Genomic DNA, 13556 nt, shown 5'->3' with positions numbered 1-13556 from the left:
TGATCTTTTACCTCCAGAGCTTGCAGAAGTACCATGAGGAGATGAGCTACCAAATCTGGACGTTGCACTTGATTCAGACTGAGTTTTTGTTTCTTGCTTTGTTGTTGTGCAACCTCCTCTATTTGGATGCATTTTCTTCTTTGTTCAACTGAAATGTTTGGGCAAATTTGTATCCCCACAACACCCTTTTTATCATCACTGTCCATCACCCCACAAAGATGCCTCCTCACATGGGTATATGAACCACTAAATGGTTTTCCTCCATGAAAACTACGAGGGGACAAAAATTTGTAGCTTCCACCACCTTTTCCCCCTTCAAGTTTGGTCACAGTTCCATAAGGGTGTCAATGCAACTTTCCCCTCTAGTGTTTCAGTGTTCCCTTCAAGTTCATTGCCTTCCTCTTCAAACCCTTCCTCCTCATCATACATTGAGTCACTCATATGAGGACCACTATCCTCTTGTTCTTCTTCCCTTCCATTCCTACTCCCCCTTGCCATCATGAAAACCAAAAGTGAAATGATACATAGAAGCCAAAAAAACACCATCTTGGAATATGAATATAAGTGGTGGACAACCTGCAACTAAATGAGCAAGAAGAAAGAGTAGGAGAGAGAGGAGAAAAATACAAAAAACAATGACAAAAAAAATGAGGGAGTTTGGGGTTTGCACTTACCTCTTTAGCTCTTGTAGATGGAAGCCCTTCTTTACTCCTCCAATCTCCTCCTCCTTCTCCTAGCTCCTCCTTCTTCACTCCTCCAAGCTCTCCTCAAGTCTCTCCTCTCTTTCTCATCTTTTTCTCCTCTCTTTTCCAAGCTCTCTTCTCCTTTCTTCTCCAAGCTCTCAAAAAATACAAATGAGCAAATGAGAGGTGAAAGAGCCTTTTAATCCGTTCATTCCCTTCCCTAACCCAACTTAGATGCACCCCCAACCACTAGATAGAAATAAAATTATAATATAAAAAAAATGTGGGATCGCACGACGGAACTAACCAGCTGCCCACAGAATCGGTCACGATCCGTACGAATCCAGCCCCAAAACGCGGCGTTTCAACCAAGTGATCCACCGCCCGAAATGTGTCTCAGTAATTCCAAAACGCAGATTGGGTTGGACTATTCCCACAAGGCAAGAAGCCGCAATTTCTGGGAAGCATTTCAAGTAGTGGATCACCCACGGATCCATATGGGTCGTGTTTCAGTGTTTTGATTCGAGGGGGGCGTTTCATGCAACAATGGTTGGAACAAACTTATTGTGGAGATCTAAGGCAGCCTTCAAATCACTATTGAAGTCAATCTTGGAAGCATCATTGAAGACAACTTGGAACACTATTGTAGACATCCTTGAAAGCATTATTGGAGTCAATCTTTGAAGCAACTTGAAGCACTATTGAAGGGTGTTCTGGAAGATATATTGAACGAAATTTTGGAGCATTGAAGATTGTTGAAGGCACCCTTGCAAAGCATAATTGAAGACCTTGTTGGAGAAGTGCTTGAAATTATTGAAGTAAGTCTTTAAGTTATTGTTTTCTAGCAAGTTTCTAGAGAAGAGGTTGTTGAGAGGATTGGAGTCCTCATTTTTGGCCAAGTTGGAGCTTGGAGTTGTTGAGAGGATTGGAGTTCTCAAGTAGACCAAGTTGGAGCTTGCAATTGTTGAGAGGATTGGAGTCCTAAATTTGTCCAAGTTGGAGCTTGGATTTGTTCATGGTTGGAGCCTTGAATAGGTCAGATATTTTGTTGTACAAGTTGGAGCCTGATTTATTGTAAAAAGAGGATTGGAGTCCTCATTATCTTGTTAATAAAATTATTTTTGTTCAAATTCTTGTGTTTTTGTTTAACTTGTGATAAAAATCTTAACTAGCATAATATAACAATTGAAATAAATATTGATTCACCCCCCCCCCCCCCCCCGCCTCTCAATATTTTCAACAAGAAAAATATTATTTTTGTGCTTGTGTAGGTTCTAAAAAGTCAAATCGGCCTCACCACATGAATGGGTGTGACCCTTAGTCAAAACCCACCTCCTTTGACCACTATATATAACCATTCGACCTCCATTTTGGCATCAATTTAGATCATCAAATACATCTGTTTTCTGTTCACACATGCAAAGGAGGAGGAGAAGAGCAAGTCTGATTAGAAGTTTGACCAACGTTGACCTGATCTATTTGACCAAGTTTTTTGGGTAGTTGATCGAGTTCTATTTTGGACAGATTGAGAAAAGTTTGACTGAGGCAATTGACCGAATTTCTAAGGCATAGTTGACTGAAATTTTAAGGAAATTGACCAAACTTCTAAGGCACATTTGACTACAAGTTGACCAAGATTTCCTGAGTAGTTTGACCAAAGGTTGGCCGAGATTTTCTAGGTTATTTGACTAAGTTTGACTGAGTTATCCGAGCCAACAGCAAGAGGTCAAAATTCAGCCTGTTTGACTCAAGGTTGACCAAATTTATTGGTAGTCGTAGAAGGCCAAATTTAGGCCAATTTGACCAAGTTTGACCAAAGCTAGTTTGTTGGTGTAGTTTGACCAAAATTTGACTTGGAAAAATTAGATTGTAAATTTGTTGAACTGAAAACTTTCTCCTAGAAAAGAATGTTGGGTTTTCTACCGAGTTTAGGTTTCCTAGTTTGTGTCTATTGAGTCTTGACCACATGTGTGTCAACTACCCCAAGAAGCAGAGTACATGTCAATGGATAAAACTTTTTAAAGTCATCATCATCATTTAGCTTCCAGATATATCATTGTAATCCCAAATTCTACAATCATTTAGGCCTTTATTTTAAAAATGACTCTAGTATGACTATGAATCCATGTAAAAACATCTAGGTAAACCTTTGATTCTTAGCAAAGAGTTTCACTCTAGGGAGTTTTTTACCCTTCGCTAATTATTCGCGTTTCTGAACCCAAATGATTGGCAAAGTTTTTCTCCCACATCCCCCAAAGCTAGAGTGGGGCTTGATGGTAAGGTCTTAGGTGAGTCACAGCGTTATCAAGTCTAAATATTTTTATCATACTAGATCATTTGTGTTATGCCGCAAAATTTGGTTAAGTCTAAGAGGTTAGGTGTTAATTGTAAAATTCCCCTTCTAATGGGATGACTATGTAATATCTTAATGTAAAAAGTGTTGTCTAGGAATATTTTTGGTGGATGATTACTCATAATTAGACATCATCACCAAAATATTTTTTAGACCCACTTTGAGGGTGGAAAATATGTGTAATCCCCTCTTGAGTCTTTTATTTTATTTTCCAGTGAAAATGTCGAAATAATTAAATTGGAAAAATGTCAAAAATTTAAATGAGAGAAAATTAAATTCTCTTCAAGTGGGAAAATTATCAAAAAAATTATTGAGGTCCTTTTCAAAGTCAAAAGTCAAAAAGGACTCATTTCCAAGGCAGAAAGTCCCAATCCAAAAATCCATTGGGCCAAAAAAAAAATTTCTCAAGAAAATCGAATTTTTGGATCAAGGTGGTTATTTGAATGCGAGAATTATGATAATTCAATTTTTTTAAGATTCTCCAGTGGTCCAAAACCATCCAGAAGTCAACATTCGGTCCATCCAGCGCAACAATCAAGAAAATTGAATTCTTTTGGAGATTTGTGCACTAGTTATCAAGGGATCAAATTAATTTGACAAGGATCAAGCCATGGATCAAGGAAACTAGTCATTATTTCCAATTGGAGGAGTTTGATGCTCTCATCTTCCATTAGTTACTAGGTTTAGAAAATCATTCTAACTTGATTAATCTAGCAGGTATTTCCAGATTTTGAGGGTTTTAATGTGTATCTAGCCCCTTTTGATCTAATAACTTCATCTCAAGTGTGTAGAGACTATATGGTATTCAAATCTTGGGCGTGAGGGGAAGTCTTCGGTTGGACCAGCCAACTCCCAAGACAAGAAGCTCAAGAGCCCATTGTGTTAAACTTCCAGGACTTATCTAACGATTGTTTTGCAAAGATCTTAGCCGTGGAATTAATATAAAATCTCATTTTACTCATTTATCTCCAATTTAGTTGTGCAATAAAGATGAATCCACTAATAAAGAGCTATAAATTCATTGTGAATATTGTAGATAAATTGTAAATAATTTTTCTAACCCTTGTAATTATTTTTCTTTGTATATATAGCCTATTGGGGTTTTGATTTCTCATTTTCTTGTAGATCTAGAGGGATGGCTAGAGCTTTGTCATTTTGCAAGTGCCATACTCCAAGATCAAAGACAAATTCGAATCTTTTTATGGATATTAGCCCTCACCTAGCCTCGCGGCTAGGGTTTGGGCATTATTGCACATTGAAGGAAGTTGTCCAAACATTTGAAAAGGACTGTAAGCGTTTGGGCCCTTGATCTAGACTTTGAAGGCCTAGATCCACCCTCCTTGAGCCTCTATCGCCCAATGCTCTATCAACCTTGGAAGCCGCAAACCCTACAAGGGTTAATTTCATTGCAAATCGGGGTTTTCATAAGGGTTTATCATTTCAAACATTTTGCAAATAATTTTTGTGGCTACAAATCATATTTTTGGCATCCAATCTAACTTGTTTTCATTGCAGGCTTCATTGAAAAATTTTGAGGGCCAAAAAGTCTAATCTCTAGGCCATTTGAGGTAGTCGTAAGGGTTATTATGCTAATTAGCCTTGGTCGCAAGCCTAATAGGCCAAGATAAGCCTAGTTGCAAGGGTTGGAGGCATCATAAACTGGTTGCATTTTATCATTCTGTTGATCTGACCTTGTTACAAGCCTAAAAAAAATTTTTACAAGGGTTTGGTATTAGTTTTTCAGTGAAGAATTGCGTCTACAAGTTCTGATCCATTGAAAACTTGTTCATAAACTAACTATGGTTGATTTACTAGCCTATTATCATCATTGCGCAGGGGTTTTATTTTCTATTTTGGGTTTGGGAACTCGTTTATCCTTCAAACTTTGGCTCTAGCCCTAGCCGTAAGGCATAGAGCCTTTCTAGCCTTGGCCGCAAGCATTTTCAGGTATGCTCCCTCTTATAGTAGTCTAGGGCTAACATATTTGTGGTTGCATGTATAGAGTGGCTCTTTGGAAGGGTTTTTATTGCTTGTTTGTGGCCGAAACATTGAAATTTAAGTGCTTACCTTGATATATCATTCACCCAGGGAAGGCCGCAAGGCTTTAAGGCCTTGATCCTCCTCCATTAGCATCTTTTGCACACTGTCATAAGTAATCAGACCTGAAGAATTTCATTACAGTGCCTAATCATAAGAGTAATCATATTAATAAGGCCCTAAAAACACTAAAATTGTCACATAATAATCATAACAAGTGTTTTGGCTCTTGTTCCTTACATTTTTGGTGACTGATCTAAGCTACAGTGGACTGATATCTCTTGACAGTGGTATCTTCTGAGGTATGGTGCATTCTTTCCATCTCTGAAGTTAATCATTGTGTATCATCGTTGGCGTTTGGCTAACTACAAGCATTTGCATTGGTGTTTCTCTTGTTAATCTCATTTCAGTGTTAGGGATAGCCTTGTCTTCTAGTTAGATTACTAACCATCTCTTTTTGTTTCTCTCTTGTCAAGAGTTGCATTGCATGGTTTAGTTTTTTTGTTGCATTTTCTCATTTAAAATCATTGTTAGCAATCTCATTTCATTGTGCTTATATAATTGTATAATCTTGAAGTTTCCCTTGTTTATAATTGCTACATTATATAAGTGGAAGAGAATCCTAATAAGCACATCTAATATTTTGACATCATTGCTTCATTGAGTAATTTTAAAGTGTTTCACTAATTGCAATTGGCATCTTGTGATCTCATGTTCACAATTTGACAATTGACAATTTGGGTTACATGTGGTTTAATATTGTTCATATTGGAATTTGGAGCATCTCACATATTTGTAATCTCTTTGAAGCAATTTAACTTCATTCACATCCTCATTCTAGAGCTTGAATTGCATTGTTAAAACTTACTTCCAAGCATAATCTTGGTTGATAGAAATATAGGGCAACCTTTTCGACCTTTCAATTTGAGAAGTTAGACCCCCATTCACGATTAACACAAGTGACCTTGCAGTTCTCTTGTGGGCAATCCCTTGTAGGAACATAGGCACTTGGGTGGTTAGAAGTCTCGAGCAAGCATCATTAATGAGGCCCTAGCCTCTTTCCCCAGCAGTTCTCTCTACAACCCTCTCTGTGACTAGCTTCAAAACAAAATGAGAAGGATCTCAACTAGACTAGGCATTTAACTAAAATTGACCAAGACTTTTGAATTTCACCTAGATAAGTCTAGCATTCTTCATTAACCATTGATAATTGATATTGAGAGCATAATTTATTACAAGCTTTACATTATTGTTCCCATTGTTTGAAATGTCTTTGCTCATCTATCTATTGTCTTTGGTGCTTGCTCTTCATTTGCATATTTGTTTATATTGTAGTTTGATACAATGATCACTATTGTGCAAGTATTTTAATTTCATCCGAGCATTTAAGGCACTAGTCTCTCATCTAATTGAATATATTTGGTTGTGCTCTATAATCTTGCTTGCCATATAATTTTAACTCAAGTTACTAAGATAAGCAATTTTATCTCCTAGATTTGTTGTTTCCAACAAGTTTCCCATTATTTTCCCACCTCTTAAGGACCACCCCCCTTAGCTTGCCTAGAAGATAGCTTAAACAGAGTGAGTAGGGATCAAAGTGAAAGACCCTACCCTAAGCATTGCGCCAGAAAGTTTATACCTTGCAGGGTTGGAAACTTTTCCCGCACTAAGGTGTACAACTTGGGCGACAACAATGTCTCTTTGTGTGCTTGGTTGTCTCCTTATGATCCTACTATCATTATTGCATTAATATTGAGATTTTCTATGTATACTTACTTAATGATGTATGTGACATAAGTGACTTTGGTTAAAGAAATCATTGGAAAGTAATTATCAGAATAGAAGATTAGAATTTCCATGAAAAATCAACAATAATTCCCATTGTTTGGGGTCAAAATGTTTACTAATAGTTCCTTTTACTTTAATATATGTGATATGCATGGATACTCTCGAGGACGAGTGGTTATATAACAGGAGGTAGAGCTCAAGCTACAATTGGCTTTTGCTTGCTTTACATCCCTTGTTATTCTTTTGCATTTTGACATTTGGCTCATGCTTTTTATTTTCTCACAACGGCATCAACCTTAGGTAAATCCAACCCCTCCTTTTCGTAGGGGCCAAGGCCATGAGGGAACTAGTATGAGCGACTAACAACAACCAATTAAAAGATGGGATGACAAACATCAAGGAATGACAAGTGTTAGGTATGAATAACATGGAGTACTACCATCATCAGACCCTCTTATTTGTGCCTATCTTTGACAGTGAAAGAAAGACCCTAAGGAAAGTCATTGTGGACTAGGGACACATGATAACCACCAAAGGTGAAGTAAGGAAATAACCACACAGCCAACAATAGTCAAAAACCAATTTCAACCTGTCATCATACTAGAATGCCTTAAGCATTAATGACAGCACATGAATGCAAAAATGGTTAAAGTACCTCACGAGTCACATAGATGACCCACCATCATTGGATGAGTAGGCTAGATGTATGAACGCACTAGTCAGAGAATAGAAGAGAGGCATCTAAGGAAGGCTGGCTATCTGTGGATCATGGTAGGGATGCTGGCTGTCAAGCTGAGACATAGGAGAAAAAAAATTTCCCTAGGGTTACCCATGTATATGGATGGGTAACAGGTCCCACATACATTTTGCAGAATTGTTACTCGATATGAATGCTAATATATTTTAACAGGCTTACAATACAGATATTTCTAAATTAAACATCTGATGAAGGTAACTAACAGTGCATGACTAGCAGAAAATTAAAAGTGTCCTCTGGAGTCTGGACTAAGAACCAAAACATGAAAAGAAGCAGAAACCAGGCCCAAGACAGAATTTCCCTGACTATTTTATCTCCCAAGCCACTAAACAACCTTAGAATAGGGAGAAAATTCCACAAAAACCTTAGCCACTTTAGAAACGTGAAAGAAGCCTCTGCTTTGGATAAATCTAGTCCAGCCATGATGATTAGCAGTCAGCACAATACAGATCAGTCCATTCGAACTTGAACATAGTTTCTGTGATGGCTATCTTTTGGCCATCAAATCCCTTACATGTGTTTAATATTAGGACATTTATACATTGCTTTGATGTGATCCAACTTGCTTCAGTTGCTGCATGTACTACGAAGATTTTAACCACAAGAAAGTTGTCAAACTCTACTATTCAACCTTGGGGTCTTCTTTTGTTGTATATATATATATATATATAGGCATCTGCTTTACATTCCCAAAATACCATCCCTTCACAGCAAAACACTCAGTATCCATCTACTAAAGTAAACCATTTCAAGCACTATCAGTTGCTGCAGTAAAAAAGAAGCATGAATAACCTATCTGCAATCAACAATTATTGACAAATGGTCTCAGTTAACAGTGAAATTCCACTTGCCTTGAGGAAATCGTCTCAAGCACCATCAGTTGCCTCAATCAAAAAGTACATGCACACTAACCTGTTTGAAATCAATAATTATAACAATTACACAGAACACGCATACTCTTCATATTCTAGCAGCAAAATGTTTATGATAGATTAAACAGCCTTGAGTGGTGCTTGACCAACTGCCAACAATGGTTTCCACAACATTAAAGCTTGAACTAAATGCTAGCAGTGTAAAAATTAAATGAAATATCACTTAATCTTGAATCTAACTATGAGCAGGATAAACAACAATGTTGATGGATACGTCATGGCAGAAGGCATCTTATCAACACAACCTTTATCTTTACTTGCAAGAAGTGAAGAACAAAAGTTCAAGTAATATGAATCTAAGTATATCCAGGGAAGAGATCAGACACACAAACCTCAGGACGCAAGGATGACATCGGCAGAACATGCAACATAGTGCATCCAGCATCCAAACAAAGTCTTTCTGACAATTCAGGCCACTGCAAAGATGCCAGTATACGCCTTCGGTGGCTATCAGCATGGATCTGGACCTGTATCAGATCAAAACTAAGCAGCTCTCTTGAAGTCAGCTGATCTAAACATTAAAGAACAAAGCTCCAAATACTGAAAAACCCAATAAAGTGCAAATGATATAGATCTTTCCAGAACAAATAATTCATCTCCCAACATCAACATAAATATGTCGCTGATTTATTTCAAAGAAGCAAACAATGTTGCTACACTTACCCCAAGTGCCTTTGCAATACCAAGGAAGACACGCTCCTTTCCAATGCTATATGCCCCAACCACCACTAGTGTTTTTGGGTCCCTAGAAAGTGCATTCTTTGTAACCTTGACTACATAATTTATGACGTCTTTTTGTGGTGGAAATCTGAGAAAAGATTAAAACAAATCTTTTACTTTGCAATCTCAGAAATAAAAACTGAATTAAGCATAAAAAATTCAATCTAAACTGTGAATAAAACTATGCTTTCATAATTGTACCTGTACTTGGGATCACAGTAAGTTGTATCTAGATAGAGAGTATGGATGTGTGCATTTCTCAAGACAGGATAGCTCTGCATTTCTTCACAAGCTCGAAAGTCACCTGTGTGGAGAACATGTCTACCGTCTTTAAGCTCAAAGTATATCAAGGCTGCTCCTGGACAATGGTTTGCTTCAAGCATCTGCACTTTGATCCCATCAATAACATGTAGACTATCTACTTCCAAAGCATGAATAAACCTGCACAAAAGCCAACATCTTCACTTATCCAGAAGCAACCCTTGTGACTATATAGTTGGTAAAAATGTTGTTAGCACTCTGTAGAGGAATTACCAACCTACAAACAAACTTCAATAAAGATAATAATTTTACATCTGAAAGTATGAGAATTGAGATTCTAGACATGAATTAAGCCAAAACAAATGTCATATATTCCAGTTAAGAAGCTGAGAAAGCCGGATGTCTTTGTGACATTTAAAGAAAGAGAGAGGGAAAAGGGATTTACAGCATATTTAAATAATCTAAGCTGCATATATAGAGCAGCCCAAAGATGCATTTTAATACTACGACTCCAGAATCGAAAAATTCACATTTAAAAAAAATAATGTCAATTGGGTCATTGTGCAACAGTGAAGCTAGGCGTATTAGGCTAACCACCATGGTTCAAATACCATGCAAGCATGAATTAGTGGTTGGGTGACTGGTCCTGGTGTAAGTCCTTGGCAATTTTGACAGGAGACTACCCCTTGCCACTGAAGCTTGGCCAAAAGGAAGGGTGCTTGTGAATAGTGGTTCACCCTTCAACAGTTATCTTGCCCGTTAAAACCAGCTATTTGTGGTACATGACAAATTGAGGTTGATTGCAATGATTCTGGCATTTAAAGAAAATAATTTTAAACAAATATCCAAAAGATACTCACTTTGTGTCCACTGAAAGACACAACGCTAACAGACGAGCAGTAGCAGATGTACAATAGATGGGGCCATGGGACCAGTGCTTGCTTAAACCACCATAATGATCAGAATGAAAGTGTGTCAGAAAGTATCCAGTACAACCATCTACTGATCCATATCGAAATGCATCAACCGTAAAGGATGTACCTGTAAAGAACAACAGTAAATGAGAATTCAGATGACTCATTCAGGTCAAGCAAACAACTTCGTATGGATCACAACGATGAAATGCTTAAATAGATAGGCACATTAACGTAAATAAAATAAATTTTACTTAAATTTAGCAAAAAGAAATTGTATTAAAGTCAAAAATGACCAAAAATCAGACGATGGAAGTTTAGATTGAGCTCCATGCATTGTGTTATGTAAATAAATAATTATAATTGTATATTAATTATGTAGAGGCTATATCTAAAACAGGCCCTCATTGTAATAAATCATTCATATATATATATATGCATATTCAATTCGTGTGTAATATATGGTATCAGAGCAAATAACACATTGCTGAACTAATGAGAGGGAGCTATGTAAGCAATCATAACCTAAATCTAATATCTCAGAGGTAACTGCAAAATCTTAAAAACAGCCAATTTATGGAATACAGATTAGTATTACAAAGAAACTGTTAAGTACAACTCATCCTACTATGCTAGTATTATGCTGGTACCATCATATTTGAGTTGTGAAGTGTTACAACATATATTGCACACGTGATTTTAATCACATGGTTCAGATTTTGTTTTGCCAAATGGTATAATGATTCTAGCCTTCCAAAGGTTGGAACGTGGCTAGAAGTTGCTTCGTTCATCATGCTCTTCATAGACCAATTTTATGGTCACCTAGTCATGTTCTAGTCATTTCTTTCACTTTGTGTTGCATGGTTAGTCCATGTCTTAGTTGTAATTGTATTCTAGCATGGTGGTGTATTTGCCTAGTGTTTTCCTAGATTCATATATGTTCCATAATTTACCTAGGTAATCTGTTTTTCATATATTATCTTCACCTTTTGCCTACATGGAACCCATTTCACCCACACAATTTCAGCACACCATCATTTTACCAAGGTAGTTTGTGTATCACATTACATCTCCACCTTTTACCTGGGTAAAATCTACATTCACTTCATTCAATCTCCTAAACATATTTTGCTTATAATTCCCTAAGTTGTATTCTATATCAACCCTTCATTTCTTATATTTCGACTTTTTCCAATGTGAACACACCCCACTGGTTTGGAATATTTTAATTAAATCCTAACCCTTGTTTGAGTGCTTAATTATTGGCTTATTAATGCATTAATGTCTTAATCCTTTATTAAGATTTATTCCCTAAGTTTTATTGCTGATTTTATCACTAAGGAACACAACTTTATGTCTATGTGGTACATAACATGAAACTAGCACTTCCCCTTTGGCACGAATGTCAAGGCAACTCCCTAAAAATAGAAAATTAGTTTTATCTAAAATTAACCCTGCTCACACATGCTAAATTGTTTTTTTAGTTATCATTATCTTTTAGTACACATACTAAGGAGGTCATTGAACCTTGAGTTGACTAGGAGATTACTTGAGCATGCATTCTAGGTTTTGCCCACTCATAGATCCAGCTTGGTACAACTTTATAAATTCACGGATTTGCGATGACAATGGCTAGATACAAGTGTAAAATAGTGTGTAATGGAAACTTGTACCTTATCGTGGTAAGATTTGTGCCCTTTTTATTGTCTCACCCTTTTGTTGGAATGTGAAGTCAGTATGCCTCTAAGTCAATATGGATGGCTTGTTTCAAGCGAGAGTTTGATCCAAACTGGAAATCGCCCTTACTGTTACTTCATCCTTTTTGTGACTTTTAAATATTCCCAGAAGTCGCTTCTCCTTGAAATGGCATCTCCAACCTTCAATCTTTGTGTGTGCTAAGATACAAGATTCGAAAACAAAATAAAGCTCCCTCACAAGATAGTTCAAGTGCTTGGACCAATTTACCTGCAAAACAAGAAAACTCTAATGGGCTAGCCCCCTATTTGATTCTCTCCATGTGACTAGCTAGCCCCTTAATGGCAAAAATTGTTAGTCTTGGAATAGTCTTTGAACCTTGAATTTCATGCTTTACACAATACTTCATAACACAGTGATCAACAATTGAGCTGCCCCCATGGGCTCTTGGAATATATTTATTAATCACCAAATAAGTTGGAATTATTATACCTGAATCATATATCAAGAAGAAGAATAAAAACAAAAGCCATTCCACCAATGTACAAAAGAAAATTCTACAAGGGTTTGCAAAATAAGAGCTCTTTATTATGATCAAACTTGTCTCAATTGACAACATCACAATGAGGAGAGGCTAGCAGAGAAAATTTTAAGGATGGATTTTTTTCTTAAAGTTTAGAAACCTTGGCGAATCTTACTAGTCCCTGATATGTAGACTATAAAATCTTTGGTGATATTTTTGTAAAAATATTCAAATTCCTAATCATTTTATATAGTCTTTATAAAATATTGGCGATTTTTAAGATATAATAAATTGATAGTATAAAACTTGGGCGAATTTGTTTTACGAAAAAATGGAAATTAGCAAATTATTTTTTTGGAAAAACCATGGAAAATTACTCGACCTGCGAATATTAGACCCTAAAATTTTCCATGGAGGCTAGCCTTTTATAGAAAAAATTATAACGGCTAGCTAACGACTAATATGACTCTTCCTCAATAAAATATTCACTAGTGATCTACATGTTGAACACTTCATAAATTAATTCATAAAATATTACAATATAATTTTTAATTCACCCATAAAGGGTCAACTTGGACAAATTTCCACAATTTAGATCAAGATTCCCTTTGCTCATGGTCCATTCCTCAACTAATTGGTCCACCAAGTCTCCAACAGCTAGTTAGACCCTTCAACAATAGTTGACTTCATCAACAGCTAGTTAGTGTTAGTTTGTGTAGCTCGAACAAGTGTTCTAGTATCAAGTGGTGTCTATCGGGCGAGAGACACATTTGGATTAATTTTCTCCAATGCCCATAAAAAAACTTCTAAGGAAATTTTTCTTAAGTAAAATTAATTAGCAAGTTTGATTATTTTCTTAACTTAGGAAAAGTGGTTAATTAATCGAGATTAAT

General features: G+C 36.5%; 1 protein-coding gene across 1 annotated transcript in view; it reads right to left on the bottom strand.

The window, feature by feature from the left end:
• The window catches only part of LOC149200102 (DNA cross-link repair protein SNM1-like), a 94338-nt gene that overhangs the window by 14664 nt on the left and 66118 nt on the right, over positions 1-13556 (bottom strand). The window contains exons 2-5 of the mRNA XM_089402585.1: positions 10392-10572; positions 9472-9711; positions 9214-9358; positions 8883-9017 (exon numbers count right to left, since the gene is read on the bottom strand). Of these exons, the coding sequence (XP_089258711.1) occupies positions 8883-9017; positions 9214-9358; positions 9472-9711; positions 10392-10572 (701 nt within the window). The remainder of the gene's footprint in view (positions 1-8882; positions 9018-9213; positions 9359-9471; positions 9712-10391; positions 10573-13556) is intronic.

Source organism: Pinus tabuliformis, chromosome 2_1 (assembly GCF_031772625.1).
Source record: "Pinus tabuliformis cultivar Carrire ecotype Pingquan chromosome 2_1, CPIR1, whole genome shotgun sequence".
Lineage (NCBI taxonomy): Eukaryota > Viridiplantae > Streptophyta > Pinopsida > Pinales > Pinaceae > Pinus > Pinus tabuliformis.
Note: the sequence above shows the minus strand (reverse complement) of the source record. Positions and strands in the feature narration are given on the sequence as shown.